This window comes from Propithecus coquereli, unplaced genomic scaffold (assembly GCF_000956105.1).
Source record: "Propithecus coquereli isolate 6110/MARCELLA unplaced genomic scaffold, Pcoq_1.0 Scaffold221, whole genome shotgun sequence".
Classification (NCBI taxonomy): domain Eukaryota; kingdom Metazoa; phylum Chordata; class Mammalia; order Primates; family Indriidae; genus Propithecus; species Propithecus coquereli.
In genome coordinates this window covers 787,331-801,345 of record NW_012147301.1, presented here as the reverse complement: position 1 = coordinate 801,345, position 14,015 = coordinate 787,331, and the positions used below count along the sequence as shown (strand labels likewise).

General features: G+C 41.5%; 1 protein-coding gene across 2 annotated transcripts; it reads right to left on the bottom strand.

The window, feature by feature from the left end:
- Positions 1-3,272: 3,272 nt before the first annotated feature.
- Positions 3,273-13,703, bottom strand: AKAP4 (A kinase (PRKA) anchor protein 4). 2 transcript variants are annotated; one of them, XM_012644838.1, is made up of 6 exons: positions 13,530-13,703; positions 11,210-11,305; positions 10,122-10,172; positions 9,458-9,559; positions 4,791-6,923; positions 3,273-3,599 (listed from the first exon to the last, which is right to left on the bottom strand). In XM_012644838.1, exons 1-6 carry the CDS (start codon positions 13,530-13,532, stop codon positions 3,444-3,446), a joined length of 2,541 nt encoding a protein of 846 aa, XP_012500292.1. In that variant the 5' UTR covers positions 13,533-13,703; the 3' UTR covers positions 3,273-3,443. The 2 variants fall into 2 exon arrangements, with proteins under 2 accessions (XP_012500292.1, XP_012500293.1); XM_012644839.1 differs by lacking the exon at positions 13,530-13,703 and adding an exon at positions 12,896-13,035.
- Between the last annotated feature and the right edge of the window lie 312 nt (positions 13,704-14,015).

The window sequence follows — 14,015 nt, the reverse complement described above, 5'->3', positions numbered from 1 at the left end:
AATAGGAAGACAGTGTAAGAGAATGGAAAAGGCACAGTATTTGACATGAAACAAACTGGATTTGAATCCCAACTCTCTCACTTACTGGTTATATAACCTTGAAAAAGGTATTTAAACCTTATCTTCTCATTTCTCATCCATAAAAAGCAGCTAATAATGTTTTTAAAAGAATGAAAGCACCTAGTAGTGTCTGGCACTCAGTAAGTGCTCTGCAAATGTAATTTTTTGCCTTTTTTAGTACTAAAGTGTTTAATATTATTATCACTATTGTAAGTAGACTCTTTCTGGCTGGGTGGTTCTAGGATATAGAAATTCAATACATTCTTTGAGATGTATTTTATGCTCTGACACCACAGAAAATTTAGTGTGGGGGAACCACTGAAATTTTTATATGTCTCTGAGTCACTGCGGAGAAAGCAGCTGGAACTGTTTTGGTTGACAGTAAATTCTTATAGTTCACCAGTATCTTTTCCTATATCTTTGCAAAACTCATTTATTACCTCTGGTATTTGGGGATTTTATTTTCACAAGTGTACAAATATATTATACCATTTGCAAAAGTGGCATTTTAATTTCTCTCTCTACTATATTTCTATTTTTTATTATTTTTCTTTTATTATTAGAACTATTTTAAGGTAGAACTTTAACAGGGGCAATCTTACAAGGTTCCCACTTTTAACCAGAATAAATCTAATATGAACTTTTGTTTGGAAAGATGTACTCTTATGTTAATCAAGGGAGAAAACACTGCAACAACCTCAACCCCTGATTTTTTAAGGCTTAAGTGAAACTTTGCTTTCTCTGGTTTTTTTCCTTGCTCCAAATTTTATTTTTCCTTTCCTAAAATTGTTTGATTTGTTATTTGTTCCCTTCCTAAACTCTTTAGGCAGGGACTTCACTGTTTCTTTTTTGTGCTGATACAGGCTTTCAGGGCAACACATTCTCTAAATGCTGCTTTGGCCATCTCCCATAAAGTGTTACTCCTGTAAAATCAGTCTTACCAATTTTTCCTCTTCCCTTACTCTCCATTATGGCTTGGCATGACACTGTTACTGATCCTCTGTGTTAAAATGTTTGGTATTTTGTTCATCATACGTTTTTTGCACTAATTTTGATTTTTAAAACATCACATTAAAATAACTATTTTGATTACCTAGTGTTTTCGCCCCTGAAGCAAGTACTTCTCTCACCTCACCTCAGTCTAGTCCTGGCCCTGCAGTAACCTCCCAGACAAGTTTTGCTCACAGCTTTTCTTTTGAAATGGAGGCCTGGTGTTGAGAGACTGAAACTGTCAAGCGATATCAAGCCAATTGCACCACCTGCCAGGAGAGAATCAAGTTTTCCTCCCTTTCTGTTCCTGTCGCCACTTTCCTACTATATGCTGGGCTCTCAGCTCGGCAGAAGTCCTTGTCCATTTCCCACTGCTAGCATCGAGCATGGCCACATTGCTATTAGAATGCCTGGAATCACTTCTTCATTTAGAGAGGTGAAAGGCCAGGGTCTCATTCTCCAGGAATAAACCCCAAGGGCTATTGAGTTCCTCCAGACCCTTGTCAGGGTCCTTGTGGCCCAAAGCATTCCTTTCTCTGCTGGAGTCTGTCAGTTAGCTCTGGAAAAAATCAAGTTTCCTCACCCTGAACTTACCTCATCCACACAAGTTTCCCTGAGAAATTATGGAAAAAAAAAACTTGTTCTTACACTCCTCAAATGTCAGACCTGGAGGGGCCCTTAGAGACCATCTTGCCACAACCCCCTTCATTTAACAGAACATGTAACTTCCTTTGCTCTATTTCCACGTTCCAAGGAATCCCCAAGGCTGCCTCATAATAAAAATCAGGAGCAAGGTAAGAGCCAAGTTAATCAAGGAAGTAAACTACTATGGGACCCAGCTGTGCTCAGGGAGGACTGAGTCATTAGAAATGCAGCCGGGATTTGTTTATTAAGGATTTACTTCAAGGGCAAAGAGAAGGATCTGTGATGGCTCAACTCCAGAGCTTTTCATGGTGTGGGGTGAGACTGGAAAAGGTTTGATTAGCATTATCCGGGCTGGAGAGTTTTAAAGGTCCTGCTCTGAAGGAGTCTGCCTTTACTTCTATCTCAGTGGTTCAGATATTGTGGAGGACTTGGCAAAGTTTGCCTGTGTGCCTCTTACCTCCCCCCAAAATTGCCTCTCTCTCTGAGTTCCTTACTCAGAGGATATGTTTTCAGTTCTGAAATGTATCAAGAGAGCACTCCCAACTGTGTTAGGAGGGGCTTTGAGAGGTACAGCTTCCTTCACACGTCTGTATTTGTAACAAGATCCACTTTGCGCAGAACACCATCACATCCATTCCTCCAGTTTAATCTCTAAACAGTGAGGGTAATTATTAGCTATATTTTACGGATGAAGAAACAGGCTCTGTCTGGAGGACTGCCTAAGCCCATGGGACTAGTAAGAGACAAAGCTTTGACTGTTGAGTCCAGAAGGACGCCACGTCCTGTGCTTGTTCTTCTAAGCCACAGTACCTCAAGGGTGCCAAGGCCACGGGAGCACACAGCAAACTAGCTAACAGAAGGCCACAGACTTGAAACCACTGTCTGGATCTGATTTGTAATGAATTCTAGCATTGCGATTGACTTCTGGGAAGCATAGAACAAATCTAGGAACTTAGTGCTAGTCCCAAAGGGGACACTGGAACATCGAGACTCACAAGGAATTTACCCATCTTAGAGTTTTATGTTCTCAGAATTTTTTTTTCCAGACTGGTAGAAGACAAGGAAATCTCATCAGTTGAAAGAAATTATTTATAGGAAAGCTTTATTCACTCACAGGGGAGGATCAGATCCTACTGTAGTTCTGGGTAGTATTTAGCCATGTGCAGTGAATACTTTTGAGGTGTGTGTGTGTGGCAAGGCGGGGCAATGTCTGTGGGTAATACATGGTCTTCAACTTGTTTTTTGTCCAAGCCCATCTGTGCACTCTTTTAAAAAAGACCAAGAAAGCTGTATCCTTGGGAAAGGGGATTATCAAGTTAGGTGTACAATTCAGAGAGAAACAGGTGGCAAAACTTTAAACTGAGGGTTTAGATAATTTGGACAAACCAGATTACTTAGGGACCTGGACATGGGTTATATCCCTGTGTTTTTGGTGCTCAGAATAACCCAGGGTGAGATCTAGACACAAGTCCAACATTGTATCACCAGTCCTGGAAATTGACCCATTCCCTTCCTTGCCTCAGCAATGTCTGATTAAGAAAAAATGACACACTTTTTTAAACTTTTTTTTATTCACGTTCTTGCCCAGCTTGTTGGACACCCTGTATTTGCACAATGCAACTGCTCAGATGTACTGGGGAATACAATCATGTATTGTGCAGTTGGCTGGCCTCCTGGTGGGGGCGCTATGGCTGGGATGGAGTGCTGCTGGGGGAGTAAGATGGAGAGGAGTCGAAGGAGTTGTTAGCTCACAGGTTAGCGAGCAGCCAGTCTAGCAGTTGTTTCCTAGCCATGTTTCCCACAGCTTCATCCAGTTGGCGTTCCTTGGCAAACTTCATGACCTCTTGAAGAAGATCTCCTACACTGTACCCCTTCTCTGCTGCCTTAGCTGAAACCTCAGGAAGCTGTGGAGAGAACAGAGCTATCATGAGTCGCCTGATGCTTTTTGGAGGAAGGACCCATTGCGCAAAGTGAACTAATACCCTCCCACCCTCCAAGCTCCCCACCCTCTCACCCCCCCTCATCCCCCCACCCCTGCACCATCCCCTAACTGCCACCTTCCCACCCATGATTCTAGGATTAGAGTACCACGGAGGCTGTTGACACAGCTTTCCTTTTTCCTTGAACTTTCTCTAATGACACAAATCAAAATGCCAAAGGTATTTTCTTTTTTGAGCTTCAGAAACAATCTGCTGGACCCTTCAGTTAGTCTGCACTGATTTCTAGGTCAAGGCTTTGGGTTGCCATTCCCCCACTTCCCTAGGTTGGGGGTAGGGAGGATTGCCTGGTCTTAGCTCCTGGACTGAAAATAATTTGGCTAAGTATTTGATTTTTCTGTAATCTATCTAATGCAGGAAACCCAGCTCTCTCTCTCTCTCTCTCTCTCTCTCTCTCTGTGTGTGTGTGTGTGTGTGTGTGTGTGTGTGTGTGAGTGTGAGAGAGAGAGAGAGAGAGAGAGAGAGAGAGAGAGAGAGAGAACATGCATGTGTATGAATGCTGGCCTCCATGGGATCTGAGGAGCAGGGCCAGGACTAGGATGAGGCAAGTGAGGCAGCTAGGGCACAAAATTTAAGAAGGCAGGTAGTCTTGGGGCACTTGTAGGGCCTGTGAGTTTGGGGAGGTACATAGGGAAAACGATAAGACTAGTTTTAAACTGTTTCTGACAGGTCTAAGACAAAATGGGTCCATGATACTTCTATCACCTTGAGAAGGAGGGAGGAGCTCCCTTTTTCTTTTTTTTTTTCCCTCTCTCTCCAGAGTCCTTTGGTGAATCTTAAAACCCAAAACATAAGACTTAAAAATCACTTCCCAGTGTTTTACCAAATAGTTTGTTAAAGGGGTCACTGATGAAATGAGCTAATCTCACTCTCCTTCTCTTGGTGGAAATGCACAGGCCTTGAGGTGTCCACAACCCCACTCAGCTAGTGGTTCACCACTTTTGTGTCTTTTCATGAGGTAAAGTAATTCATGAAGCACATGGTAAAGAACAGACTTGAAAATAAATTGGACTGATCTTGGGCTCTAAGTACAATGCTACCTCCCTGCCTCTACCCATTCCCACTCTCGTTTTTCTTGTGCCTTGATGCATTACCTACCTTCTCCAGTTGTCCATCATCATCTCCCATGAAGTAGAGCAGGGGCACGTTAAACTGGGAGGCCGCAATCCACTGCAGGACAGCCTGGAGCTGCTTTTGCAAGCTACTTGTAGAGCATTGATTATTGACGATGACTTCAGGCCCAGGAGAATCTTGATAGCTCTGTGAAATTGCACCATTGTGACTGCATCTGCGGCCACCGAAATTGAGGTTGCTTGCCAAGGCTGCTTGTTCTTCCAATTCAGCAAGGGCTGCCCCATTGTTGCTATACTTGGCTGTGATAAGACATAGCTTCATCACAGATTCTACCAGTTGATCTATAAATTGCTGGTTCACTTGCTTCATCCTACTGACGAAGTCAAGTTCTTGATTGTTCTGACATTGTTCTTCCCTTCTGTCAGGCCTCTTGGACATGCAAGCTGCTTTGCCTGTCCCAGGCTCAGAACGCTTGTTCTCACCTTCGCATAGATCATCACAGCTGAAGGGGCTCTCATTAAGCAGTTTCTGAATCAGCAATAGAACGATGTTTGACATATCCAACTTCTGGGAGTCCAGATGTTGGCTCTCCTTTAGAGAGGTAGATGGTCCAGGAGCTCCACGAGATTCTAGATGTTTCATTGAAAGTGTTTTGGCACTTTGGTTGCTTCCACACTTCTCATATTGGGTACTCTGAGCCATATAGTTCATGGTGGAAGGACAGTCTTCTTCAGTTGGATCTTTGCACTTGGCCTGCTGGGTCAGATGGTACTGGATCAGCATAAGGGCAGAGACAATCAGGTCCTTTGCTAGTGAATCTGTGGAAGGGCTGATCTTTTCCCTTTTCTCGTCTTTATTGGTGCATATTTTGGTAGTCATCTTGCCTTGGTTTCCTTGCTTTTGGTTCCACATGGTCAGGCTCTCCTTGAGGATGTGTTCACTGACTTTCTCGGCACTGGTCAATGACTTGCAGCACGGGTCTGGATTCACTTTGACTTTGTCCTTCCCTTTCATCTCAGCTTTCATGGCTGAGAATTCAAGACTCTGGTTCTTGCATTTGGGATCATGGGATCCAGCTTTCAAAGAGGCATATGACAGACTCTGAGACTTAGTCTCTTTCTTTTCGCCAAGAAGGGCACTGACCAGCCGCTTCAGCATGGCCTCCATGATGTCTGCAGCATTTTGTTTCCCATGGTTGAACAGATTCCTCTTGACAGCTGAGACAAAATCTGAGTCAGTCATTAGGACCCCAGTAATATTATGTAGGTTCTTCATGCAGGAATCAATCAAATCGGACACGATATCCTTGGTGTGATTTAGCAACACCCTCTTCAGTACAACACAGGCTGGAATTGGCTTCCCACAGCTGTGCACTTTCAAGGTCTTCATAACAGAGACCATCATGTCAGATGCCACCTGATTTGCATAAACCATGAGCCCCTTACTGATGGAATCTGCAAATTTTTTGCTATCTCTCTGACACATCTGCTTTTCTCCACCCTTGTTCTTGTTGGATAATTCACTATATAGAAAGGTTTTCTGGCCACCTTCCCTGCAGTCTTCCCCAGTATCACGCATTTCTGTAGAAGTCATTTTCACAGCCTCATGGGCCATTTCAGAAGCAATCTTGCTCACAGCACTGCAGGGGCTCATTTTCCCTTTGTCCCCAGTGTGTGGATAGATTGAATGATGAAAGCATTTGCTTCTGCCTTCCAACTTGCCCCTGATTTCCTTACGGGCCATCTGGATTACCAGAGAAGATAGTTGGTTGACATAGAAGGAGAGATCATCCACAGAACATTCTCCATTAGGGGAAATAACTGCTCTCTGAGTGCTAGGAGATTTGGCTAGAGGAGTTGAAGGACTTTGGTTATTGTTGGTGTTTTTAGCTGCTGTCATTTCTAGACGTAGGCTTTGGTGTCCATTGGTGAAATAATCCATGTTCAGTTGATCAGCATAGACACTGTAGCAGTTCCCAGAGGGTATTTTGTGATAGGCACCCTCTGTGTCTCCTACTTTATGTTTACAGCTAGAGGCTGAGGGGCTCAGTGCATGTTGGAAACCCAGGGCATATTTCTGGAGATCATTGAGAAGCCAGTCGAGGACACATAAGGGATCAGAGGGAGCTTGTTTGAAAAGGCACACAGATCCCTCCATCTAAAAAAAGAAGAATACCTATCCATAAGAGTTTGGGTAGGCTACTTCTTTCCCTTATATTATTTAGAAGATGTAGCTTCTTAATTGCATAGATTTGACCTTTTAGAATTTGCATGGGAACATAACATCCAGTTCTATCCATTAACACACATTCAAACAGAAATGGCAGCAACAAAAGCTCAGAATATATACATTTGTACACTTAACTATATGCAAGTGTTATCAATATGTTTGTCAATTTCATGTGCGTAAGTGTGTTGCATCTCGATGTGTCAAAAATGTGTCACAATGTGTCTCTTGTGTGTGTGCATGCATGGCAATATAGCAATTCATGTATGTGAATATCTCAAGAGATGTGAGAATGTCGTTCTGATTATTAGTGTGTGAAAATGTGCCAGTGTGTGTATGTGTGTGCCTATCTGGGACTGTGTAAGCATGTGTAATAATGTGTTGACATCATCATCCATTGTATATGTCTACTGTATAGGTCAACATGTGCATGTTAGAGTGTATATTTGTACATATGTGTGAATGTCAAAATATGAGTGTGTATGTCAGTGTGTCTCTGAATATGTAAATGAGCAAGTGTCAATGTGAGTCATCTACATATATGTTTATGATATAAACTCAACTGGTATGCATCATGTAGGTATAAATGCATTTATGTATTTTAAAGCATAAATTCACATATTAACATACACATTCATTAATTAAATCATAATAGATAACATTTTAATATATTAATGTATGTGTATGTTAAAATATGAATGTATAAATAGGTGACTGTATAATGACTGTGTCTGTCAATAAATTGGGTATCAGTTTGTGCTATATTTATATGTTATGTTAATGCTTGACAATGTATGTGTCAGTGTTGCGCATACCCTGGCATTTGAGTATGTGTGTGATTACATGAGTGGGCATATCATTGCATTTGTGTCAACATATGCATCAATGGATACAACAAGTGTGTTGGCGAGTATGAGTCACTTTGTGTGAATTTGTACGTGTGTATGTCGGCATGACTGTGTATGACTCTACTTGCATAGACATGTATATTTGTAAGTTTATATGCCAATACCTGAGTCTGTATGGTCACTGTGTTTTGATCAAGGCTTGTGTGTGTTAATGTGAGTATATGTTTATGTATTGTGTAATATGGGTGCTTATGTATGTCACATGTGGGCATGTCACTGCATCTGACTCTGTATGACTTTGACTTTGTTATGTTTTTGTATATGTATGTAAGTCCTTGTTTACGAATAGGTCAATTTAAGTTTGTTACATCAATGCTTGTGTGTTTGTCAATGTCAAATGTAGCCAGGCATGTGTGTATCATTGCTTGTATAAATTATTTTTTGTTAATGTATATAAATGTATACATTTATGTGTGTGTCACTTTGTATACATTTTTATATTTGTATCTATGCTTGTGACTATGTATGCCTATGGCCGGATATGTATGTATATACTATGTATACATCTTCCACTCATCACTAAATACTGTTGCCCTCCTTGCCCCTTCCGTTGCTTCATCTCCTCTCTTTTCCCTGAATTCCTGGAAATGTGAGGTCATGATAAGGTCAACTTTTTGCAAATGGGCTTAAATTACAGTCAAGGGGATCTGGAATGTGTGTAGAAAATATGGGCTTCTCTTTTAAAAATTAACACCTGGTATAATTTATCCCTTTCTTAAGACTCCAAAATTGAGTTGGTTACTACCCCTAATTAAACTCCCAAATTCTTTGGAGAATGTTATATAACTCATTTTTTCCTTCCTTGGGGGCCACTTCCCTCACTCTAAAGGTAACTAGGACCAGAAATGATGTTTTGGTTATAATATATGAGCCTAGAGACACAGAACAAGGAATATTTGACTCCTTTGCACTAAAGCCAAATATCTTGGCCCAATTCCAGCCACTCCAGGCTTGTAGGAATGTGAGGGTGACTTGTTGTGTGCTCCAGTGCCCTCCCTAAACCAGGAGCCTAACAGGTATAATTTGGGATACTTACATAAAAACAAAAGGATTCTGTATGTGACAGTGGTGAGCAAGTCTAACTGCTTCTAACTTTAAGCTATGCAACAGCCTGGGTAATCTCATATACAACAAGGTGGGGACTAGGCACTCAAATTCATAATTGTTATGGATTCTCTCTACTCCATATCCTTCTATCTTCCTTGTTGGGTAGTGGGCAATGTGGGGCACACAAGTCCATTACAAGCCAGCAAAGAACAGTGTGAAAGATCTTGCTTATAAGCCCCTATCTTTGTTAGGATTAGAATAGCATAATTCTGTTTGGATAGGTACCTGGAAATTAGGAGAGGGTGTTCTGAGCCTCTGTGATTAGTGCCATTATTAAGTACCTGGGTGTTGAACTTACTGTGGCCCTGAACTCAGGCCTGTGTTCTCCAGAATGTCATAGTATTAAAAACTGATGGGCCTGTTTGACAATAGTTTTCTTACCGTCTCTGAAATGACTGAGAATTGGACTCTGAGAATTAGAAGTGGTGGAATCTCAGAGGCTAACTGTACCTTAGACTGATCTTGCTTCTCAGTGTCCTTGATCACGATAATCTCTTTTTCTTCCAGACTTCCCAGGTTTAAGTTGCCTTCTGAGCTTGAACCACTGGCATCCTAAGGAATGAAAGGGTGAGATTCTTATGAATAGTTGCTTTTTGAGTCTTCTCCAAGTTGTCCCCCAGGCTAACACTTCAAATCACGAAATGTTATGCCTCCTATTACCTTTTTTTCTTTCTTCAAAAGAGGTAGGCTTGTAATGCTAGCTATAACCTTTGGTTAGCTATAACCTTTGAAGAATGAGACAAAGTTCCCTCCACAAATTACTACTCCCCTCTCTGAGGACACTCACAAAGCCATCAGTCTCAAGAACTATATTCCATTAATCTTCACCCTTTTGGACAGGTTTTGTTTTTAAACTTTTCTGACGTACCATCTTCGATGCTTTAATTCTTCCAGCCCTACCAGCAATTTAAGTGGCTTCTAGAATGAGACTTGGTATCAAGAGTGACGGTAAATTTAGAACCAGGGATCCTGGGCTCGTGAGAATGATGGCTTTCCGCCTGAGTCCCCTCCACCTTTCCACCGTCTACCATAAACTTTCCCTTTCCCCATACTTCACTGGTGACCCTTCTCAGCAGTTTCGCATCCATTCCCACTCTGAGCAGAGAATACCCACCTTGCAATCTTTATCTTCTACGTTCAGGCTGGACACATCGACAAAGCATATCTGCATCAAATTAGGAGGGTGAATTTAGAAAAACTGCAGAGAAAAGGGCATAATTTTTTCTTTCTGGGAGATGATAATAGCACTTACCTCATAGGGTTCTTGTTAAGGTTAACTGAGATACTGTATGTAAAGCTTTTAGCAGAGTGCCTGGCACACAGTAAGTACTCAATAAACATTAATACTGTGATTATTATTAGGCAGACAGAATCTTAGCATTACTATGTTTCTTAAATGAGAATACCAACCTGTCAGAGAGTGGCCCAAAGTACAATATCCATATTTATTAATTGAAAAAAACTGAGAAGTGGCTTACCCAACTGACACAAACTGAAAGGTAGGGCTCATATTACAACTTTTCTTAGTTTCTAGTTTAGAGCACTTTCTACTACACTAGTGTTTCTCCAAATGTAGTATTTTTACTACCAATGATATAGAAGATTTTAGGTGGTACATGGATAAACATTTCGGTGTTTAATACTTGCATTTTATGTTGTGCATTAGGAAAAATACATACTAAAGCATCAAACCTGTGATGTCATGGATGATATTGCTTAGTTTGATGGTAATTTTTAAAGCGTAAGTCAATTTTAAAAACATTTCAAAAATATACATTAAGTAAATAATAGTATGGCTGGTACTTGAACATGATAAAAACATGAAATACTATGGAAATCACTTGAAGTTTGGGAAACAGACTATGGGATATTTTGTCCTCTTGAGGGGTCCTAGATTAACTTATTGGTAGCTAGGCAACATTATTATGACTTAAGAGATTTCAAATAATAGGGGCTGGTTACTAGGCAACCACCACTCCTCCCTCCCCTCAGGCTCCTCCCTGGCCTCCCTCCTCACCCTGCCCCTCCCTTGATTTAGCCCTGTGTGATGTATAAGTGTGCAGCCCCTGACAGACCTGATTGAACTTGGTTGCTTGGAGAAGTCACAGTATCACTCTACATTAGTTTATCTTGGGCCCCAGGATATCTATACTCATACGTCAATTTTCCCTACTCCTTGGTAGTAGTTGTTTTGTATCTTACCACTTTCCGATCCTGATCTTGTCGTTCTCTTGGGCTGTAGAGGTCTACCTTGCACACACTCCTGCTGCTGTGTAACCAATCAATATCATCAGACATCTGGAAAGAGGAAGAAAATAAATATGAAGTGCTTATATGTGGCTTTTAGAAATGGAGTCAGTTTGGATAGGAATCTCTGAAGGGTGTTCTGAAACCCATTTCTGGGTTTCCTATAGGCTTAGGCTAGAAATTGGTGGGGTCAGCAGTGGGGAAGGACACGCTGAAATGTTTGAACTTGGTGCTCAGGATCATTATGTTTTAGAAAAATCAACAGTCTCCTTTAATTTAGACTCCCTACACCAAGTATTTGGAACCATGAGAGTATCATGTTAACTTAGGAGAACATCACTCAGGAAAAATGGTAGACTGGGAAGTGAATTTAAAAGGAAATCTAGAGATTGTGGGGATTAAATGTAGTGATTTACTTCTACTCGACTCCACTAAATCTCTCCAATCTTCTCATTTCTTTACCCACTCTTGGGTACCTTCAAAGGATCCAGCTCACCTCACCCCCTCTAACTTAATTCTAACTAACCCCAGTTCAACCAGAGTTTTTCTCATTATATAAAAGAAAGTAAAATTAGGTAAATACCTGTAACTCATCACTCGGGGCCATTGGAAAAGACTAAGGTCAATACTAGCAGAGCAAATAAATAACACTTTTATTAAAATGAGATATAAGATTACAACATATAGAACAAAGTTTTGAATGCTGAGAAACCCAGTCTGATAGCCATAGAGATAACACCAAGAGACAAAGATCTGAGGGAAGACCAGACTCTGATTCCATAGGATCAAGTTAAATTTCAAGAAAAAATAACTTCTGCCAATTTCCTTGCACCCCAAGAAAAAAGGAAATGGCAGAAGCCAGTGACTGATTTTTGCTACATAGGACCTCAGATTTAAGCTCAAAAGACACAGTTAAGAGCTCAGTAGTCTTGTTTTGGTATCTGGGGCTTGAACTTGATTTCTTTTTGAAATTTAACAAGAGAAATCTTCTTGTTAAATTTTAAAAAGTATTAGAGGGCTGTTGAATTCCCTTTTCCCTATATGTATCTTTTCTCTCAGCTTCCTTCAAAATTTAGACCTCCTTTTCCCTCTAGCTTTCCAAAACAGTCTCATTCTCTTCCCTCCCTTCCTCCCTCCCTCCTCCCTCCTTTCCTTCCCTCCTCCCTCCCTCCTCCCTCTTTCTTCCTCCCTCCTTTCCTTCCCTCCTCCCTCTCCCTCCCTCCCTTTCTCTATCCCTCCCTCCTCCCTCTCCCTCCTTCCCTCTCTCCCTCTCTTCCCTCACTCTATCCCTCCTTCCCCTTTTTCCTTCCTCCCTTTCTCTCTTTTTCTACCCCCCCAACATTTTTTATAACATCTATCTTCTAATGCCTATCCTTTCACATGACAATACTACATTCCTACCCTTTACCATCCCTGCCACCCCCCAAGATCTTTTTGGGCTCTCCCTTCAAGGATCTTTATGAAATCTTGAAAAAGTTATAGGAAAAGGCCTCCCGCACCTTTAGAAGAGGGAGTTCCTTTCTTTTCCAAGAGCTAGAAAACACTAGCCTAGAAAAAAAGGGGAGGCATAGAGATCCCTCAGATATGGCTTCAGTCCAAGTCCTAAAGAACTATAAAAAATAAAATTTATGAACTCATTACCTTGATAATGAAGTTCTAGACTTTTGGCTGGAAATGTGCCACCCAGAAGGGAGATGTGCTCCTTTAGATGGAACTGAGCAGTGCCAAGTTCTTGGGCACCTGCAGCTGGCTGCCACCCCCGTCAGCTGTTGGACCAGACTGAGGGGCCAGGCTTTTCCATGCTGGCTCTGACCCTGGGGTATGACAACATAGTTTGTTGGGTCACAATGCCCGAAACTGTAGCTACCTGAGCAAAGGTGTGGCATGCTTGCAAACTCAGTAACCTTTTCCTATCAAAAGCACATCAGGCTGTGTGCTGTAGGACAAACAGTTTTGGTTATTTCTAGGAGGGTACACATATTTCTCTCACATTTTCTCCAGCTCACAACCCCTCAAAATCTCCCTTCTCTTTCCTTTTCTTGCTAGACCTCCAGAACAATCTAATCATGTTCCCACTAGAGAATCAGAGTTATGTGGCAAGAAATTTTTGAATTCATGTAGAAAAAGAGAAATGTTGATCAAAGTCTTTTCTAGGCATCTCAAACAAAATTATGAAACTAGAAAGTTGGAGGCTGCCTTAGCAGCTTCTGTGGTTTCACCTGACCATTAAGATGCCCCCTTAGCTAGTCAAAAAGAAGTGAGAAGATGTCCCTACCATTGTAGTATGAGATCAGGCTATTATGCAGGACCTTTGAATGATTTTTTGTTGTCAATTTGGATGCCGTGATGATCTTTCAGTCTGCCTCAAGATGTTGCTTCTTTCCTCAACCCTCCATACTCTCCTAAAGCCTCGACCGCCAGCTGGTACCAGAACTTCAACTTCATGACATTGCTGTTTCTATAGAGAACAATGACAGCACAATTTGGGGACTCTATTCTTAGGATTCTAGGTGTTCTAAGTGATCCAGCAACCTCTTACCTTCCCCGTGAGACATAAGCAGCCCAGAGAAAGGCTGATCCATTTGGGACAGGGTCAGCCTTTTACAGACTCCTCAAGCCAGGAAAAGACTTAAGCCCCACTTAATCTTTTCCATCTGGCCAATTCTGCATTGTTGGCTACAGTATGTTTTAGAGGATTATCCATTACACTTTGAGATGCCTTCAGTTTAGCCCCAGTTTGGAAACATCCCACAACCAAATG